The sequence below is a fragment of the Triplophysa rosa genome, linkage group LG7 (assembly GCF_024868665.1).
Source record: "Triplophysa rosa linkage group LG7, Trosa_1v2, whole genome shotgun sequence".
Taxonomy (NCBI): domain Eukaryota; kingdom Metazoa; phylum Chordata; class Actinopteri; order Cypriniformes; family Nemacheilidae; genus Triplophysa; species Triplophysa rosa.
The window spans coordinates 25,668,483-25,686,895 of NC_079896.1; the positions used below are offsets into that span (position 1 = coordinate 25,668,483).

Here is an 18,413-nt window from a genome sequence, read left to right on the forward strand (position 1 = left end):
TATGTTTCCTGGGAATCTAACCCTTGATCTTGTCGTAGCCAGCACCATCCCCTATAAACTACAGGAACTTGCATAAATGTCATTCGCATAAAAGCATGAATGAAGAATGCCATCAGCTTTAAAATAGTTAACAAAAGGATGTTGTAATCCTAAAAAAGGTGTAATACAACTGCTGGTACAGTTTGAAAATTGAGTAAGTGGGCCAAAAGTGTAAGCGAGGACTAGATTTCAGCTTACCCATTAAATGTGAAAGATAAAATAGGCCACTAGAGCAATGAGTCAGCCCAGAGTTATGCAACGAAAGCACCTGGGGTATTGCCACATTCTGCGCATGTGTAACGTGTCTGTGTGCATGAGGGTAAGTGGGGGTATGGCGTAACAGAGAGAGAGAGGTTGTTTTTCAGGCATGCATCTGCGTATGTGTGAATATGACTGACATATGTTGTGAGTAAAATGCGTGTGGATGGAACAGCTGTCTTCAATGAGAGGCAGGGGACCATACGGTTTGTAGGCAGATTGTGTTACTTATTTTGCATACGATTGTTTAAATGTGAGAGGCAACTAAATGCGTGCCGACCTCTGTAATGAAACCACTTCACAAAACAGGCATTAAAGGCGGGGTGTCCGATTTCTCTTAGCCGTTGTTGATGTTCAAATCACCCAATCAAACAAACACACCCCTACCCCCATCTTTCGCTTTCGTCAGCGCTCGGCTCGGCTAATGTCCGTCCTGTGCACCTTACTGCTGATTGGCTACAAGGTTGTTTTGGTACTCGGCCCGACTCAGTTGTCTAAAGCGTAATTTGGAAATCGGTTACCCTGCCTTTAATCTGCAATCGTTAATCAAAATATCCGAGGGTGTGAGCGTTGTGCTGTCACCGTTTCTGCATCAATCTTCCACCTACAAGGACCCTTAACGTTAATAGAGCACTTGAGTTTTATGATGCCCAGACCACGTGTACCCTTAACCCTGTGATCAGAGTTATTTTTATTGATTAAATATAAAAACCTTCTTTTCGTAGGTGGATTTATTTATTCGTATAAAACAGTGCTGTTATAAAGTTTACCCTTGAAACCCAGTGTGTGCACACCGTGTTAGCTACACATTAGCGGAAGTTTACTAGTTAACCCGATTATCCATTAGATAAGCATCTGTGTTCACCTTCTGTCCAGTTACCTGCAGCCGACAACCTGTCCGCTCACCCAACACAACACTCCCTGATACAGCTCAGTGCTGACCTACATACGCGGCAGACGGACAAATGTTAATCTTATAGACATAATGCTGATTTGTAAAATTAGTCTGGAAATGTTAGTAATGAGGGACCAGAATATCTTTTGACCTGAATCGAAACACCCTAGCAACTTGCTAAAAAACACATTTTTTAGAAACCGTTTAGCAATGTCATGACAACCACCTACGACACAGTTGCATGCAATAATGTCAAAATCTTGTTCTAAATATACAAGAGTGAACGGTAGATATAGTAAGCATAGAGATGAGAACAGAATGATCGAATATTTCTTGCTTTCTTTCCCCAACATAATGGTTAAATACTGGAGTGCTAGTATGCATATAACATAACATAACATAACATAACATAACAACATATAAAGGTTGCATGGTATTTAATCATTAAAAGTAGACAATAGCACACACATCCAAATGAATTAAGTATGAATTAAGTATTAGATGAGACTACAATTAAAAATCATCACTAATACTTTAAGTACACATTTCCAAAATGAATAATGCACGAGCAAAATTTGTGAACTCTAGACTATCACAAGTTGTTGGCCTATATTTCATAAACTAGGTTCTCAGAAACTCCCTAACAATCTCTCTCTCCTTTGTTCACTCAGACACATCATGCCAAATAAGGCATTTCTTAAGGCCGGTCATGCTGTCTTGAACTCCTCTTGTGTAAGCAAGTGTGACTCAAGGAATCATCGTAATGAGTTACAGAGCTTCACATCTACAGCCAAACAAACACATCGCAGAGCCCGAAGTGACCGGCAGCTGTAGGGAGGAAACTCTCTGACTCACAGGAACAACAGTATAAATCTGTTTACAGCAGCAGTCGTTCACCGGTGCCCGCAGGAGAAAATCAGTGTTTCCCACCCACACCCCGAACGCTTCTTTCTGTTCTAATCCCAACACCTCCACTGTTGACAGGAGATGTCGACATGTGACCGAGGGCACACATGAGGCCAGTCGGCCAGCGTGAGAACACGCCTGAAAATGTAAAGGTAACTGAAGTCAACGTACAATTACATGGTCGCTTAGTCCGAAGAGGCATTCAACATCAGGCTATAGATTGAATGTATACTATCCTCAAATGACCGTAAACAATTTTGCTATGTATTCGTGTATATACTGTATACTCATGGGATGTAAAAAATCATGCTGATTTAAATGCAACCATTCCAAGACATGCTTTTTAATCTAATGCATTTTTTTTCTCTGTAAGACATATTTATCATGCATTTGTCATTTGTAATTAAAATAGAACTGTTCTAGGAAGTATCCAAGCAGTGTGTTTCCAATTAGCTGCTGTATCGAGTCCAGACAGGACATGGGAGAGATGGAATAATTTAAGTGGGTTAATCAACAACAACAGGAACATGGGCAGTAACAGAGTATGATTCTTTCAGTTTGGGTTACTGGGTCAGGAGGGAGGAGGGAGATCGGTTAGCATCACGTGAAGTAGGGAAGCGTGTATGGGTGGCATCATGTGCCAACTCACTCATGCCTTTTGCACGACATTAAAGTGATAGTTCACCCAAAAATGAATACTCTGTCATCATTTACTCGCCCTCAGATTGTTCCAAACCTGTATAAATGTATTTGTTCTGATCAACACAAAGGAAGATATTTGAAAGAATGTCAGTAACCAAGCAGATCTCATCCCCCATTTGCTGCCATAGTATGGAAAATAAATACTATGGGTATCAAAGGAGATGAGATCTGTTTGGTTACTGACATTCTTCCAAATATCTTTGATTGCGTTTAGCAGAACAATTTTTTTTATACAGGTTTACTTTGGAACAATCTGAGAGTGAGTAACTTTTGACATTTTCATTTCTGGGTGAACTATCCCTTTAATGAGGACATCTCATAGAGTTCTACTGTTTTTAATGTCAGGCTAATTATATGTTCTAATTCAACCCCTGGCCCAAACCTAACCCTCTAAAACATGTGCACGACATTAGATTTACAGTCATGATCTATAACGTTTATAAGCATTTTTAACTAGTCAGGTCACTAGTCCATGTTCAACAGGTTTCACTATTTTAGTGAGGACATATTTGAATACTGAGGATATTTTGGTCCTCACAAATAAAGGCAGCTCTGACTGTAGTTAATTGATAAAATCTTTGAGACATGTATGAAAGTAATACCACCGTTGGTTAAACTAACCACCGTTTTATTATGTAAAAGTGTAGTAATCAGAGTATTGTTTTGGCAAATTGATCACCTTTTCTATTACTATAGTTCTAATGCACATTTTGTGGTTAAACTATGGTTACTGTGGTAAAATTATGGTTAATTTTCGTAAGGTCATCATGGCACTTAACCCTAAAGTGAAAGACAATATAAATCATGACTGTGAAACAAAAACACAGACAAACCACTCTTAGAAAAATTAACCATGGTTTTATTATGGCAAAAGTGATGTAACCATTGTCTTTTGGAGGATTGATTACTATTTATTATTACTCTTATTTCCTACATATATTGTATTATTAAACCATGGTTACTATAGTCAGATAATGGTAGATTTGTGGTAACTATGGTTGTAGGCAACTAGAAATAGCATTATTGTTCTTGTGGTAACCATGGTTAGTAAGGTGCCACCTGAGCTAAAGTGAAAGACGAAAACAAATGCTGAACAAAACACCGTCTAAAAGATAAATCGGTCCGTCAATGTTCTGGTGAGTGAATAACGTCATGACGGACATTAAAACGGAGTCTATTAGCGTTCGGTCGATTGCCTCACACCTACAGCGGCGACAGGTGTAAAACTGAGACACAAATGAGATGCTGAGTTCATATTCAATACTAGAAAGGTCAGTCGATTTCATTCCGAGTATGGCTGAATTCCAAAGATCGCAGGGACTGATTTCTGTCAGCCTAAGCGAAGTAACGTTACAAGGTCAAGTTCAAGAGTCAGAAAGAGCTCGAGCTCAGCTTTCAAACGCGTTGAGGCGGTCACCTGAGGTAACAGATGTGATTCAGGTTTTCACGAACCCAACAAAAGTAAACTGTTCACCAAGGTCTAAAAACAGTATGTATGTAAATAAGGAAAGTAATTCAGGAACTTACACAAATTCTCGTTACTGACGCGATATGCAACGAATGAAACTTTGCTTCCCTCTGCTGGATATTGTTCAGTAACGTTACTCGACTTCATACTGCGCTGCGCAGAACGATGATGTCATACGCCGATCGGTCTACGCAGCGACGCATGACTTTTTCAGACGACCGTTCTTTGTCATTAGATACATTTGTATGCTAAATATATATTTAAATCGAATTAATACAATGTTTTTGTAAACTGATCAAATAAAAAACTATTTATCAAGCCATCAACCTGTTCGAGTAATCACTGTGATTGGACCTTCCGGAACAACGCTGCAAAAAGTAACATGTATCACACGACAGGCGTTTCCGGTATGCAGACACACCGCACCTGAGCCCCAGCCATTTAAAAAGTGTATATTAAAAAAAACGTAAAATCATTTCTTTAAAATATATAGATGATTCATGCAGTAGGATACAAAAAAATATTATTTTGACCCAACTTTATTCCTATAAAGTATTTTACATCTTACATTCTGATGAAATGCATCTAAAGCAAACCTCCCTCTGTAATGAAATAAGTCATTCAAACTTAAGGTTGTACTTAATCGTATTTGTTTGAAAGTTGTATTTACAATTACGAGTGATGAAATAAGTTGATAATTAATACATTAAATAATACATTGAGAAGCAAAAATATTAGAAAATATTTTTTTATGCAGAAGGAATTCCAGAATGGCAAAAAAAGACAAAGAACACAAAATGTTCAATTATTTTTAATTATACAGAGGACAAAAAAACACATTCAATGTTTCAGTCAAAAGATGTGGCTTTCTGTGCATTAAAAGTGCGCTTTTAATCAACCTCCAGTCCTATTTGGCAAAACCTTTCAACATTAAGCTTGTCCCACAATTCAGCTGCAAACCACTTCAACCAGACAAAGCACTTACTTTTAATAAACCAACTTACTTTAACTTTCATAAAACACATACTAGTTCATCTCAATGAGATATATCCAGTGCTCAGCGCCTTTGAGATCCCATTTGCTCAGAGAGTTTGAGGATATCCAATATGGATAAGTAGCTTGTTCATGACGCTGTTAGAAAAAACCATCAGAACATGCACAACTTCATATAAAGCATCTTTGATGCAGATAAAGACTAGGCACTTCAATTCAAAGAACATCGTCCTTCATTCACTTACAGCATCACAAACTGTGAAAACTAGATTTTAGTGGATTATTGCACATAAAATTAGCTCAAACTTAAAACCATAAAAGCAGAAGGAAAACTTACATAGAAGAAAACAGACAAACAAACAATTAAGTTAATGTGCGCATATAAAATGAATAAATTAAATACCCTAAAACTGAAATGCAGCAAACCCTTTAAAATATTGTGATTAAAATAATCTGACCTTTATTATTAAAACTGTAATATATTATCTCCACATTATTATACTTTCACATAGAGAAGTACGGAGTTGTCTTTTCTATATATTCGGTTAAATTTATATTGGATATTTTCTGTTCACTAAATATTAGCTACATAAATATCTGTATGAACCTACATCACCCGTGTGCTGGCAGTAGATGTGGCTGTATATTACAGTTTCCATTTTGAGTACTTGTATATGCATCTCTGATTCTTCCTTCAGTTTCGGCTCTTTCAGATGGTGAATCAGGGAATTCTACATGAATGGAAACTTTTTCTGCAGCCGATATAAAGTGGCACAGATTTCTTAAAATCTGATCCTAGCACACTGGTCAAACGATGAATCCACAGGGTTTTTTTTAATCTGTCCAAGTTTGAAATCCAACAGTCACCGGTTTTCCATGTCAACTTGCACCCTCTTTGATTTCAGTTTTGTTGCTTCGTCTTAAAACAAAGTCACCACAAGCGAGTCATCCATAGCGTGCGTGTTTGATAGCCACTGAAACATGAAGTCTATAATGTTACTCAATGGCAGTCCATACAGGCGCTGTTACTTGCGTCCACGTAGACTCCATGTCGAGCTTTGTGTTCTGCTGTGATTTTTGTAACGCTGGCGAAGCACAAAGTCATAATTGGCAGTGGTGCACATGGCATAGAACACATTAGCTTTCTCTGGGATCAGCAACTCTACAAAAGATAAAGATTTTTTTATTTAGTGACTGCTGAAGAATGCTTAAAGATACTGAAGGAAAAACACATGGGAACTCCTTCAATATGGTTCTAGGGTTGTTTAAATTAAGATATGCTGAACTGTAATCTAGGTCGAATGTAGTTGAAGTTCACCTTTGTCGTTAGAAAGCACTTGAGTGAGAGTGAAATCCTGGCAGTTCATGTCCTCTAGGTTGTGCTTCTCCAAGGCTCTCTGAATCACTTGAGCCGTCTTGTCCTGACTTGTTATCTACATATAAAACGATTGTACCGTTTTAACAATTGGGTTCAGCTATAAAGCCTCTATATATAAATAAGTACCACCAAACATTGAGACCAACTTACCAAAATACTTTTATACATGTTGCCGTTGTTGCCAAATTCCACACTGACCCTGACGATACATGAATCAGCAACCTGCTTGTTGTACAACGGATGCGGGACTGCGTGCTGTTGGAGGGGAGACGATGAAGATGATGAAGATGATGATATCGATGATGACGATGATGCAGATGACGTAGGGGAGGGGCTTTCACAGTTCTTTTCCGACAGATCTCCATGTAAGGTTCTTCTGAAGGAAGCGGGTGGAGTTCGAGACGACGGGGGCGTGTCCTCTGAGATGTCCTGACAAGATACAGATGGCGACTGTGGAAGGCAGAATAAAGTAAGTCAAATTTATGATGTCTTAACAACATAAAGCGTATTTAATAACGTAATCATTTTTATGAACAGGTCTGTGTGTTTAACAAAACTGTTTCAAAGCGTGAAAGATAAATTAGAGTCCAATGTAAACGTCACAGGCTGGCGGTCTTATCTGATACACCGTGTTCTGTCAACCTCATTATGCATCACACCTTTTGTTGATAGTGTAAACATGAACTACTTTATGACAGCAAGGTTAAAGAAATTTGGTCTCGTTCGTGAGAAAACCTCTTTACTAGAAGACCATCCAGGCACTAAATACTCTAAATAAAAAATGTAAGTTAATCATATCATGCTGATTTTTCTGTCTGGACCTATTCATTCACTTTTATACTGTATACTTCTTTAAATTTATATTTTTGTGGAGTATAAAACGTCATGGTGGTAAACCTATTGGCTTTAAAAACAGGCTGTAAAAACAGGTATATACTTGGGTCTAATCCTGATAATTTCTTAAAAACATTCATAGTAAAGTCATTATTTACTCACCGTTAGATTGTTCCAAACCTGTAAGAAATTTGGAAGAATGTCAGATCTCACCCACCATTTACTGCCATAGTAGGGAAAATAAATACTATGGGAGTCTATGGGTGGTGAGATTCGTCAGTCTTCCAGATATCTTCCTGTGTGTTCAGCAGAACAAAGACATTTATACAGATTTGGAACAATCTGAGGTTTGAGTAAATAATAACGGAATTTTCATTTTTGGGTAAAGTGTCCATTAAAAATGCCACTTAAACAACTGTCCATGTGCTCCTTCTGGATTGGAATCTCAAGGTTTGAGGTAGTAGACAATTGAACATTATAAATTGTCTGTTGTGCTGCTCTGTAGGTTTTTTTACCTGTCCTTTGTATCTAAGGGGTGACATGTTGGGGCTGCTGAGATCTTCCATCTCTGAACCACTGGAGCCAGAAGACGATACGCTGATCTGATCACCCAGAGTCTTCTTAGAGAGACTCTCACCACCTGACAGCAATCTAAAGAGAGCAGAAGAGAAGCATGTCAGATACCAAGAAGAAATGTACAGCAACATTTTAAGATCTAAATAGACAAAGCAAAACATCCCGCATCTTATAAAAACAATCCCACTCACGAGGTGAGTTTTTTGGAGAAGAGTCGATGGCTCCAGGGGTTTGGAGAGCTGGGACTGGGGTCAACAGGAGGCTCCAACTCTCTTGACAATTCATAGCTAATGGGAATAAAACAATATCGCAACTTAAAAACCACCATTCTTTTCATGAAATGAAATTTTCATTTCTGTTATGAAAGGCATCTCACCTCTTCTGGTCGGAGAGGGACATGCCGCTGTTGATCCAAGCACCGATGTGAGGATGTGTTTGGAGGGTGTAGTGAGCACACGATGCCTGCAGCTGTCTGATCTGAGACAGAATCTCTAACTCCTGAACGCAGAGAGGAACAAGAAAGCTGCACGTCAATACTATGAAATATCAGCTCTGTTCTGAACCTAAGGAGCTGCTGGCTAGTTCGGCAACATTCTAAGGGAGCGTTGTATGTCTCCTTTACAAGTAACACTATACCAGAATGCATTGCAGTGAGCTCAGTGATAAAATAATCCAACATGCCAGAGAGAAAGAATTGCAGGCATAAATATACTTGGATAAAACATATCAAGAATTATATCAATACATACGGAACATTTGACTTACTTTTCTACGCTTCTCAAAGTTAATGAGACCCCCCTGTGAAAGAAAAGAGAAAAACAACCAAAATAAAATTCTAACTCTAAACTATATACACACACAGACAACGTGAATTTAAGTCTGATTGAAGTGCTCCTCACCTCTACGTTATCACTTAGTGCTGTGTCCAGCATGGTGAGAACGGTCAGGTAAGTGCCCAGGTACGGCACCTCACCACTAGTCGACGTCTGTCAAAACATAAACATCAGGCCAACGAAATGGAATGAATGAATGCTCACACATATGCATACACATAAAGAAAAGCTTCCTCTTATCGCTTCCACTTTAAAAGTGTTTTTGTGGTTTACGGGAGTATAAATATCTCAGGAAGAGGAACACACTGTCGACTGGCGATACATGTGACAACATCCGAAAAATAGCATTATACTTAGACGCTGTGTTTTTTTTTACTGATGTGTCGGCACTCGGCAGATTCATGTAACGTCATGTTTCTTGAGTCAAAACCAAAAAGCAAGTCAGCTGCGACAGACAAATTCATACCTCCTTGACTTTCGCAACAGCATAGTCTTTCATCATAAACGACATGTGTAGGATGCCGTTTTATATGTCCCAGTGGCTTTGAATTATTGTGAATAAACCACAGATATTGACCAATCAGCATTAAGGACCAGAATTGCCCATTTTCTAAAATAATATTGGTCAATCTTACCATGTGTTTAGATGCGGGACTTGGCTTTGGAGGCACAGTGTCTACCTCTGCTGCCTGGTTTCCTTCCTATCAAACACACACAATATTAAATGTACAGATATGATATACATGTTGTATACGATATATCATAGCACAACATCACAAGACAAAAAAGCGCTATTGTAGCGCTATGATGATTTTTTTGGTTTGTTTAATGATGTCTTGTTGAGCTGCCAGAGTCATCTGCATCAACACGTCATCTGCGTCATAGACTGGATAAAACCAAACGCAACCATGCATATACACAAAACATTTTAGATAAGAGTATGAATAGCTTTAAACAATTGTTCAAGCAAAAGCTTAAATGAATCGCTTTGGAGGACGTTGAAAGGCAATATCTTACAAGAGTCTTAAGTCTATTGATTTAACAGGACTTGACAGAGAACTGACTGAGGCAAATACGATTCAAAAATCCATAATGATTTTCTCACAAACGAGATGACTGTGCATTTTTAACCTCATCTCGTCACCTCGTCCATCCCACTATTGATTTACTCCTCACACGCAAGCTGCAGAGTGAAATATGGTCAGGAAAATCTCAAATATTGCCTGATAGCGTTTTTTAAGAGCAGCCAGCGGACGAGAACACAACTGAATCTTATCAGTTTTCAAACACTGCTATCAGCTCCTGTTGGATTGAAAGCATTATGCTAAAGCAATAGAGGTGCCTGTTTGCGCACTGCAGGTTAGGTTATAACTTCATTTTCACTCTGTGTACACGTGAAGGTCCTTAGAAGGTTCTGAAGGTCAGATAGTAAATGGGTAAATCAGAGGTCCATACCTCTACAAAAATTTCTCTATTTGTCAGCACACATTTCTCATCGGGAAAGGTTTCGCAGAGGTTATCAAATGTAGCCACGCTCTCCCTGAAATCAGAATTTTCATGAATTTAAAAAGTGTATTGAGCAAGAAAGTTAGTGTGCTTAACATGAAAATGCAGGTTTATCATCTACCTGCAAATTGCTGCCCATGTTTTCTTTAGCCGGTAGACAGCATTGGACTGAAGAGCAGATAAGATGGCTCTTAAAGAGGAGAAGTTTTTCAGCTGACGGCACTCCTGGAATTAAATAATAAGCATTAAAGCCAATAGGACACAAACACATTGCAGCTAAATATGAGTGTCACTCCTCTAGTGTTTGCTTACTCCTGTGCTGTACACACAAAATGTGCTTATTTATGGGTAGGGTTGTGTATCATAAGAATTTTCCAATTCCAATTTCCTTTTTTTTTACTATTTTACGCATACAGCCATTGAAAACAATGTTTGGTTTGTGACATCATTTGATGGAAACAGTGGCGAAAGGCTGCGCACAGCGCTTGGCCACGTGTCGTACCAGAACCGTTTTTTGGAACCGATACGATTGAATTGCTCAAGGTTCCTGTTCTTTTAAAAAAGAAACGACCCGGTTCTCGTTTCCCAACCCTATTTGTGGGTGTGACAACCGCATTCTTTAACTGAACTCATTTTTGGACACTTTCACTGGGAAAAGTGATTTTTTTTTAATCATTTTTTTAAACGATCAAGACTGTAAGCTTTATACACACCTGAGCCACAGAGATCCACATCTCAATGACCTTTGCCCTCTGTGTTGGGCTGCTGTGAGGGGAGGACAGGGAGCCGGGTGGTGAGGTGGCAGGTGGGCACAACAGTGAGGTGATCACACAGTTTGTGACGGCGTTAAACTGAGAAATGGTGGCACGGACCGTGGGCGCTAGATCCCGATTCTCTTTCTTGTCTCTCTGAGACCAAATGCAGCCAAGGCAGTGAAACGGAACCACTTTAACAAAGAGCTCCTGAGAAATAAATTGCACGAGAAAACTCAAGTAGGGGTCATTCATGATGACTTTCCTTTCGCAGGACTTTGTACACTATAAAAGCATAATGTAAGTTTCAGAACTACCCATTTCAAAAACAGCATTTCAGCAAACTTGTGACATCACAAAAAACACTCGTAAGACGCATGATTGACACCTACAGCATCCAACATCGTGAGCTGCTCTGCAATGTCTTGTGCAGGGAACTCCAGAACATTTCCCATCTCTGTGTCCTGTGTTTCCACGGTTTCCTCTCTTGTGGGCTTCACAGAGGCAGCACAACCTGATGATGATGATGCACAATCACCCGTCTGCGTATCTGTTTATGCAAAAATATTTATTTAGCTCCAGAAAGAACACTTTCTATTTGTGTATGTGGGTGACATGAGTCGTAAATCAAGACTAGCCTTCTGTCTGAAACGCTTTGAGAAGAGCTTCGGCTTGATGAGCCAGACGTCTGAAGCACAAGCGATGACGCAGATGAACGCAGAGCAGACGCAGAGCCTGGCGATCCGGAGGGTCCCGGAGATCTTCGTGATACTCATCTAACCACAGCCGGATCAGACGGGGCAGAGTGCTACACAGACACGATTCTTCTTAGAATTTCATTGTGCCAAAGTGACAGTAAAACACTTGGAATTAGAATGAATAACTAACATGAATAACCGGTTCAAAGCAAGCTCATGTAAGCAAGAGATAAAGTACAGCCTGGACAGGGAGATCAGGCAACTGTGTCAAGAAAAAAACATGCCGTGTATGGGGTCCGACCTAATAATTTTGGTACAGTTAACAAATACCAAGAATTTGGACAGTTTAGTTTTACAAGACGGTTAGATCATGCCATCTCTGACCAATCAAAATCAAGCATTTCAGAGAAACGTGTAAAAGTTACCTCCTGACACAGACACTTTTGTCCAGATTGGTGTCCACGTCCTCTCTATAGAGACAAACACACATGTCCAAAGTTAATATTCAAAATATGACAAACGTCCTAAAACCTTGCAAAAGTAGTTCAGACATGGATTGGTGTTTTTTAAAGAATTAAGATTATGAATATTGCACCTTTCTCATTTCATGTTTTGAGCACTTTGAAACCAACACAGAAATGTGTCACAAGACCTTAAACCCTTTCAAGGCCCATTATCTTTATTTATGCTTAAACAGAGCACAAAGGAAAGTGCTCTTCACGTACAAAAGCAGCAGCAACGTGGGACTAGTCGAGTGCAACCTGTTCTGTTCCTTTACACCACGTCACTGATCTGTTTGGTGTGACTGTCACTGACACTAAAGGTGTCTGGGAAACACTCAGAATCTTGAAAAAGGAAATATGGGCTTCCTCTGACTTCATTTCGGCACACGTTGTCTTTGTTTTTAAAATTCCTCTGTGTCTATAGAAGTCTTCATATTTCTATATGTGAAATACGGGAATTACAGTATACCTCTTACTGTTACTACATATACATGTGATTTCCCTGTAACTCCTAATAAAATCATTAATGTTTAAATTTATATAAAGCAACCGTGAAACTTAGATATTAGCTTTGGGTGGGTTTTATTTTTATGTTTTTCTTCTGTATTTATTTGTGCTGTTGCTTGTAACTTGATTATTTACTTATATTTGATTACTGACTATTTACTTGTCTTTAACAATATTTGAAATGTGTGTTACTTTATTCATTAAGGTTACATAGGTCAAAAACAATGAAAAAATCATCTCAGCCTCAGATAATGATCTCAGCCTCAGTCCTGTGAGATTGCGACCCAGTACAAATTGAAATCTTTAATCGCGTGCTTTTGTTCTACTGCTCACCTTTGAAACAGGAGCTCGACGAGAGTATTTGTGTCTGTAAAGGCTCTGTAAGTGGAGAGAAATATTTGCATGTAGTCTGGGTCAGGGCACTCTGGGTTCACCAGTTCTGTCACGAGACGTTCCAGAGGGGCCGCTTTTAACCTGCGGACCTTCAGCGTACGGTACTGCATGAAACCACTGACACAATCGTTTCCGGCCGCGTCCGGCACGGGCTGGATGGGCTCTCTGTGAAGAGTGATCCCATAAATGGCCCCATCCTCTACCTCCTCGCCCCACTCCTGCACCGGGTCCTGAAAACATACAGAAACCCAATTGGTCATCATTCAAGTCATGATCTTCTAGTAAGACAAAAGTGACAAAATTGCAGTGGCCTTGATTCTAAAAACGGACTGCATGCAAGGCCCTGACTGAGCAAACACGTCACCTGTACAGGGAGAAATATACAAAACAGGGCCTCTTCGGAAAATACAGGCAAATGGTTAACCAAATTACAATTCAGTGAGCATGCTCTATTTTCACTGGCTCGGGAAGACAAAACATTAAGTTTACATTCTCACGACAGAGTGACTAAGTGTACAAATTATGCAATGGCCAAATCGATCTTTTATTTTGAAAAGAAAAACAAAAACATCATTTCTCAATGAAGCACACATAAGAAGAGTTTTAAGTCATTTTAAGAAAAAGACAATATATTTATTTTTGCTTCATATGGGTAAAATACAGTACGTGTAAAGGTTTGACACTCTGCCACTTCCTTTCAAAAATCACCCTTTTGCTATGTGGTCAAAATGAAACCTGAATGATTTGTATAGCAAATAGAACACCCCTCCTCAATGAATGCCAGCTGTGAGCGAATAAAAAAAAGTGATGAGTTGAAACAAAGACAGACTGTGACACATTGGAGTAAATTAGGTCCAGTGTTTTCCTGTACGGAGCAAACAGGGCTGTTGTTGAGCTGTTGTTGACTGTGACCAGTATACATGACCTCAAAACAACTGGCCCGAGAGCAAACTGGCACAATGGTGTCACCTCTCACCACTGGGACAAAACAAGCCAAACTATTTGACCATTTCAGTACTTTAAAAACACAAAATTAAGCACGTTTTTTCACACAAATGTACCATTTCGTGCTTCTATTATCAATCACGGTCCTCAATATATAAAATAAAAACAAATATTAAATGGGGCTTTACAATATTGAAGAAAAAACATTATGCAATATGTGATATAATAATGCTTAGTTTGTATAAACAATTAAAATTATATTAAGATATGTTTAAAAACTAAAAATGTTTCGCATTCTTACTTGGAAAAGAGAGCATGACTTTCTCTGTCTTGTCGGTCTATCTGCAATCTCAACTAAACCTTAGACTACACATAATTATTTAGGTATTAAAATCAATCAGTTATTGCAACCCATTGCAATATACACATTTACAATATTTCAATCATTTCCATATATTTTGCAGACATAATATTAACCATAAAAAAACAGAACTATATACATAAACGTATTAATACATATACTTCTGTAGCTGGTTTAGTCCCATGTCGCCTACAGCAGTAACACAATTTATAATCACAGGAAACAATGTGTAAACCACATTTTAGGAAAAACACAAGAGATCAAGAACTGCCTATTCCTCTAACAAATCAGTTGCTGTGAAAAACACATGCGCGCGTTTCACAGAAACTCCGTCAAGCGAGACAGGAGACTTTCCAAGCCAAAACATGTGTCTGTCTATTGTAAAACTATGCCGTGGAGAATGATAATCATAAACCACAGAAAACATGACAGGACAGCGGTGAAACAGGACTCTAAAGGCTGTAAAATAGCTTAAGGTGGGTTTATCTGAGAACAAATACGAAGTCAGCTCTATTGTGAGAGGGAACTGTAAACTGGTCCACACCCTCTCTCTGCTATAAGACCTTATTTCGGTTGAACCCTCAGGCCAACAGATGATCAAACACAAAGCCAATATCACATCTAATTGTAAAACTATTGAACAATGTTTGTGAATGGCAGAATCCCATGAGCTCGTGCAGAGAGACTACAGTGCGGAGAGCGGGACATTCGGCGTTAAATCTGAGGAACGCGACAAGACGCGTTTCAAATCTGATAACACTCAAGCCATTATATCTATTATCTTAAATATGAGCTGTAATTATAATGTATGTGACCGAGGGAGCCTAACTTACTTCAGAAAGTGACTTACCATTGTGAACTGCCATTTTCCCATGTTTGCCGCTTTCACTTCAGCCGTACAAAAGCCGTTTACGGAATAAAACTTTCCATTAGAGCAGTCAAAAAAAACTTCGTTAAGTAAAATCCTTCGTCAGTTTGTGTCAAACTGGATTGTCATGACAGGCGGCAGCGATGGTTAACTTAGCGAAGCGCTTTTTAATCGAGAACTTCACTGAGGAGTTTTTATTCACTTAAATGAAATAAAGAGTTAAAAGAAAAAAATCATGTTGTATTTTTATTCGTTTTTTTATTGTGGAGACAGTCTGTTCTGTCGGACTTGTCTAGCGCACCTGTCAAACAGCTTTAAACGGCCAGTGGGTTGGTCTCCACACGACGAGGCAACTTGGTCATGAATATTAATGACGTTACGTGATGTTTTGATGACGAAAGGCTCATGAATATTAAATACGTTCAGAAAACGAACTACGCCTAAACATAAGATGATTTAAAAACATTTACACATGACTGCTGCCTATATCTAATTCTTTGTTTCTTATTCATGATCTTTTATGATAGCAGTTAGTATATGGAAAAAATCCTCCCCTCCATAAACGAAAGTAATAAATAAAGACTTTGAAAATAAATCGATCAGAAAACACAGGTATAATTACTATTATGTTGGCAACATTACTTTATAAAACTATTAATTAAAAGAGAGCGATAACTAATTATTGGATTGGATAACTTTATTAATCCCCAAAGGGAAATTTATATGTCACAGCAGGACATACCAGACAATATATTATAAGTAAACAAAAATAAGAAAAAGAACACATAAAACCATTCAACCACAATAGTTAGTTTTGAGTATCAATTCCACAATAAATTATTAATTGACATATATTCAATTGAAACTTATGTCTCTGAGTCTTAAATTTAGAAAAACTCAGTATTTTACTTGAATGATTAATGTGTTTATCCTAGTCTGGATGGTTTATTCACAAATAGACCATGAACAGTTTTCATTAAAAGTACAAATGAGTCTGATGCTGTTATATATAACCTTGACTTTAAAATTATAACAACTGAACAAGACCCTCTTAGAATCCTGACACTCAAATGATCTGAACTGAACAAAAAGCAGATTGTTGGTTTCTGGCTATAAAGCGAGTATCTGTTCTCTCTGACGTGGATGTGAAGCATGCGATGGCATTAGAGGATCCCCCACGCTCACACAGACACCAAAAGCAACAATGGGTGATGATGAAGTTGCTACGGAGACACCACGGTCATTGACGTGAATTTACTCATAACCATTCACAATAGCGCTCATATCTGAGACAGAGGTCACACGCTGATGTGTGGACACACAAACATGCCAACAAACATCTGTGCATGCACACACACACACACACACACACACACACACACACACACACACACACACACACACACACACACACACACACACACACACACACACACGCATGTCAAACATGTCAAAACAATTGGGACTCTAATGAGGGACTGAGCCCCAGTCATTTCTGCTTTGGATAACAAAACATATTTGCCAGTTATAGCCTGTCAGCACTTACCTCAGTGTGTTCCTCAAGATCCAACAGATGGAAGCTCCTCAGCCACACGCCAGGTTCCTCGTCCATCTGCACATCCACGTGATGCCCAGCCTGGCACAGCCGATGCCGCATCCTGCCCAGTCGTCCCCTCATACCTCTCTCTCCTCCAGACACCACCAGAGAGGATCTCATCGCCCACTTCTGCAGTAGATTCAACTAGAACACATGTTTGTTTTTGTATTTTTTATTATCACTTGCATAGATGTACAAATCATATCATTTTAAACCATTTAAGCAATCTTGAAGGATGGCCCCAGAAGTTTTGAGGTAGAGAAATGCTGCTCTAACGGGTGTGAATGGTTAAACATTAATATAACAGATTTAATAATGAAATAAAAGGTCTAAACTTGGAGCATTATGTCCCATGGAAAAAACCAGTGGGATAGACTTACTGTGAATGGGAGTCCTTATCATGTGTCTTGTTCTGTCTGTAGATCGGATCAGATCCTAATGAGATGTGATGCCGAGAATCTGATGTCTATGAGGAGGTGATTTAAACTGCAGTAACCCTGCATCTTTTCATCATTCTCCGTGATGACTAACATGCACATGCCAACAATAAACTGATTGTCTACAGAAGCTAATGAGCTGTCAGTTTGGTTTATTTCACTCGTTGCTTCCTTTCACTACCAGTCTGTCCTTTTTCTGACATCGTTAAGATGTTCGTTTTAATAAGCAGTAAATGTTCAAATGCGCACGTGTTTAACTTATCTGCACTACACGTGACACCAAGAAGCAAATGACATGCAACTACTTCAAGATAGGTCTACAGGTATTTACACGTAGCCTATACATATTTTGCATGACTTTAAACAATTAAAATGGTCTTACTGTTGTTGCATTCATATTTGGCATTTTTGCCAAAAGAAGCTGTAAAGCGTTTGACACACCTTCGAGTCTCTTTCTAAACTGAATTTCGGACTGAATTTCTCATATTTCATAAGACATATGGTCAGTTTTTACCTTATTTTTGAACACATGTGCGTCCAATAGGCAACATTCATTTTTGTATGTCGTGAGGAAACAAAACAAAAGGCCACGCGACGCGACGTAAAACCGCGGGTGCGTTTACATGAAGCGCGTGGTTGCCAGGTGGCAAAGTTTTGATGTCATGAAATAACACAAATTAGGTCAAAAACACATACCTATTAAACATAAAATAACAAAATAATTTCTGTATTTTTCATCATATACAGACGTAAAGTGTGTTTACCAGCATGCTACAATATATTAGACATGTTTCTGATTTAATTAGGCTATGTGTAGGCTAATGTAGCCAAATATTTTTTTCTTTAGGATGATAAAAACTAATCATTTTATGAGAAATTTGTGATAATTAATGTGAATAATAATCTATTAACAGAACACGCGATTAAATCTGCGCATGCGCAGAAATGTTCTTACACTTTTTAA

General features: G+C 38.7%; 1 protein-coding gene across 2 annotated transcripts; it reads right to left on the reverse strand.

Annotated features, from left to right (window-relative positions):
* Positions 1-5,069: 5,069 nt before the first annotated feature.
* rgl3a (ral guanine nucleotide dissociation stimulator-like 3a) lies at positions 5,070-17,499 on the reverse strand. Of its 2 annotated transcripts, XM_057339041.1 has the most exons (18): positions 17,393-17,499; positions 16,962-17,156; positions 13,182-13,471; positions 12,264-12,308; positions 11,779-11,948; positions 11,533-11,690; positions 11,102-11,350; positions 10,510-10,613; positions 10,338-10,422; positions 9,518-9,583; positions 8,949-9,035; positions 8,815-8,847; positions 8,426-8,547; positions 8,241-8,336; positions 7,989-8,124; positions 6,790-7,089; positions 6,580-6,694; positions 5,070-6,423 (listed from the first exon to the last, which is right to left on the reverse strand). In XM_057339041.1, exons 2-18 carry the CDS (start codon positions 17,130-17,132, stop codon positions 6,287-6,289), a joined length of 2,364 nt encoding a protein of 787 aa, XP_057195024.1. In that variant the 5' UTR covers positions 17,133-17,156; positions 17,393-17,499; the 3' UTR covers positions 5,070-6,286. The 2 variants fall into 2 exon arrangements, with proteins under 2 accessions (XP_057195024.1, XP_057195025.1); XM_057339042.1 differs by lacking the exons at positions 16,962-17,156; positions 17,393-17,499 and adding an exon at positions 15,398-15,713.
* Between the last annotated feature and the right edge of the window lie 914 nt (positions 17,500-18,413).

Excerpts from the sequence above, each read along its gene's own strand:
- rgl3a (XM_057339041.1), bottom strand. The coding sequence starts at position 17,132 with ATGAGATCCTCTCTGGTGGTGTCTGGAGGAGAGAGAGGTATGAGGGGA. Across the intron at positions 8,848-8,948 it reads CACTAAGTGATAACGTAGAG|GGGGGTCTCATTAACTTTGA; the intron begins GTGAGGAGCACT and ends TTTCTTTCACAG. Across the intron at positions 8,125-8,240 it reads TTCTCCAAAAAACTCACCTC|ATTGCTGTCAGGTGGTGAGA; the intron begins GTGAGTGGGATT and ends TGCTCTCTTTAG.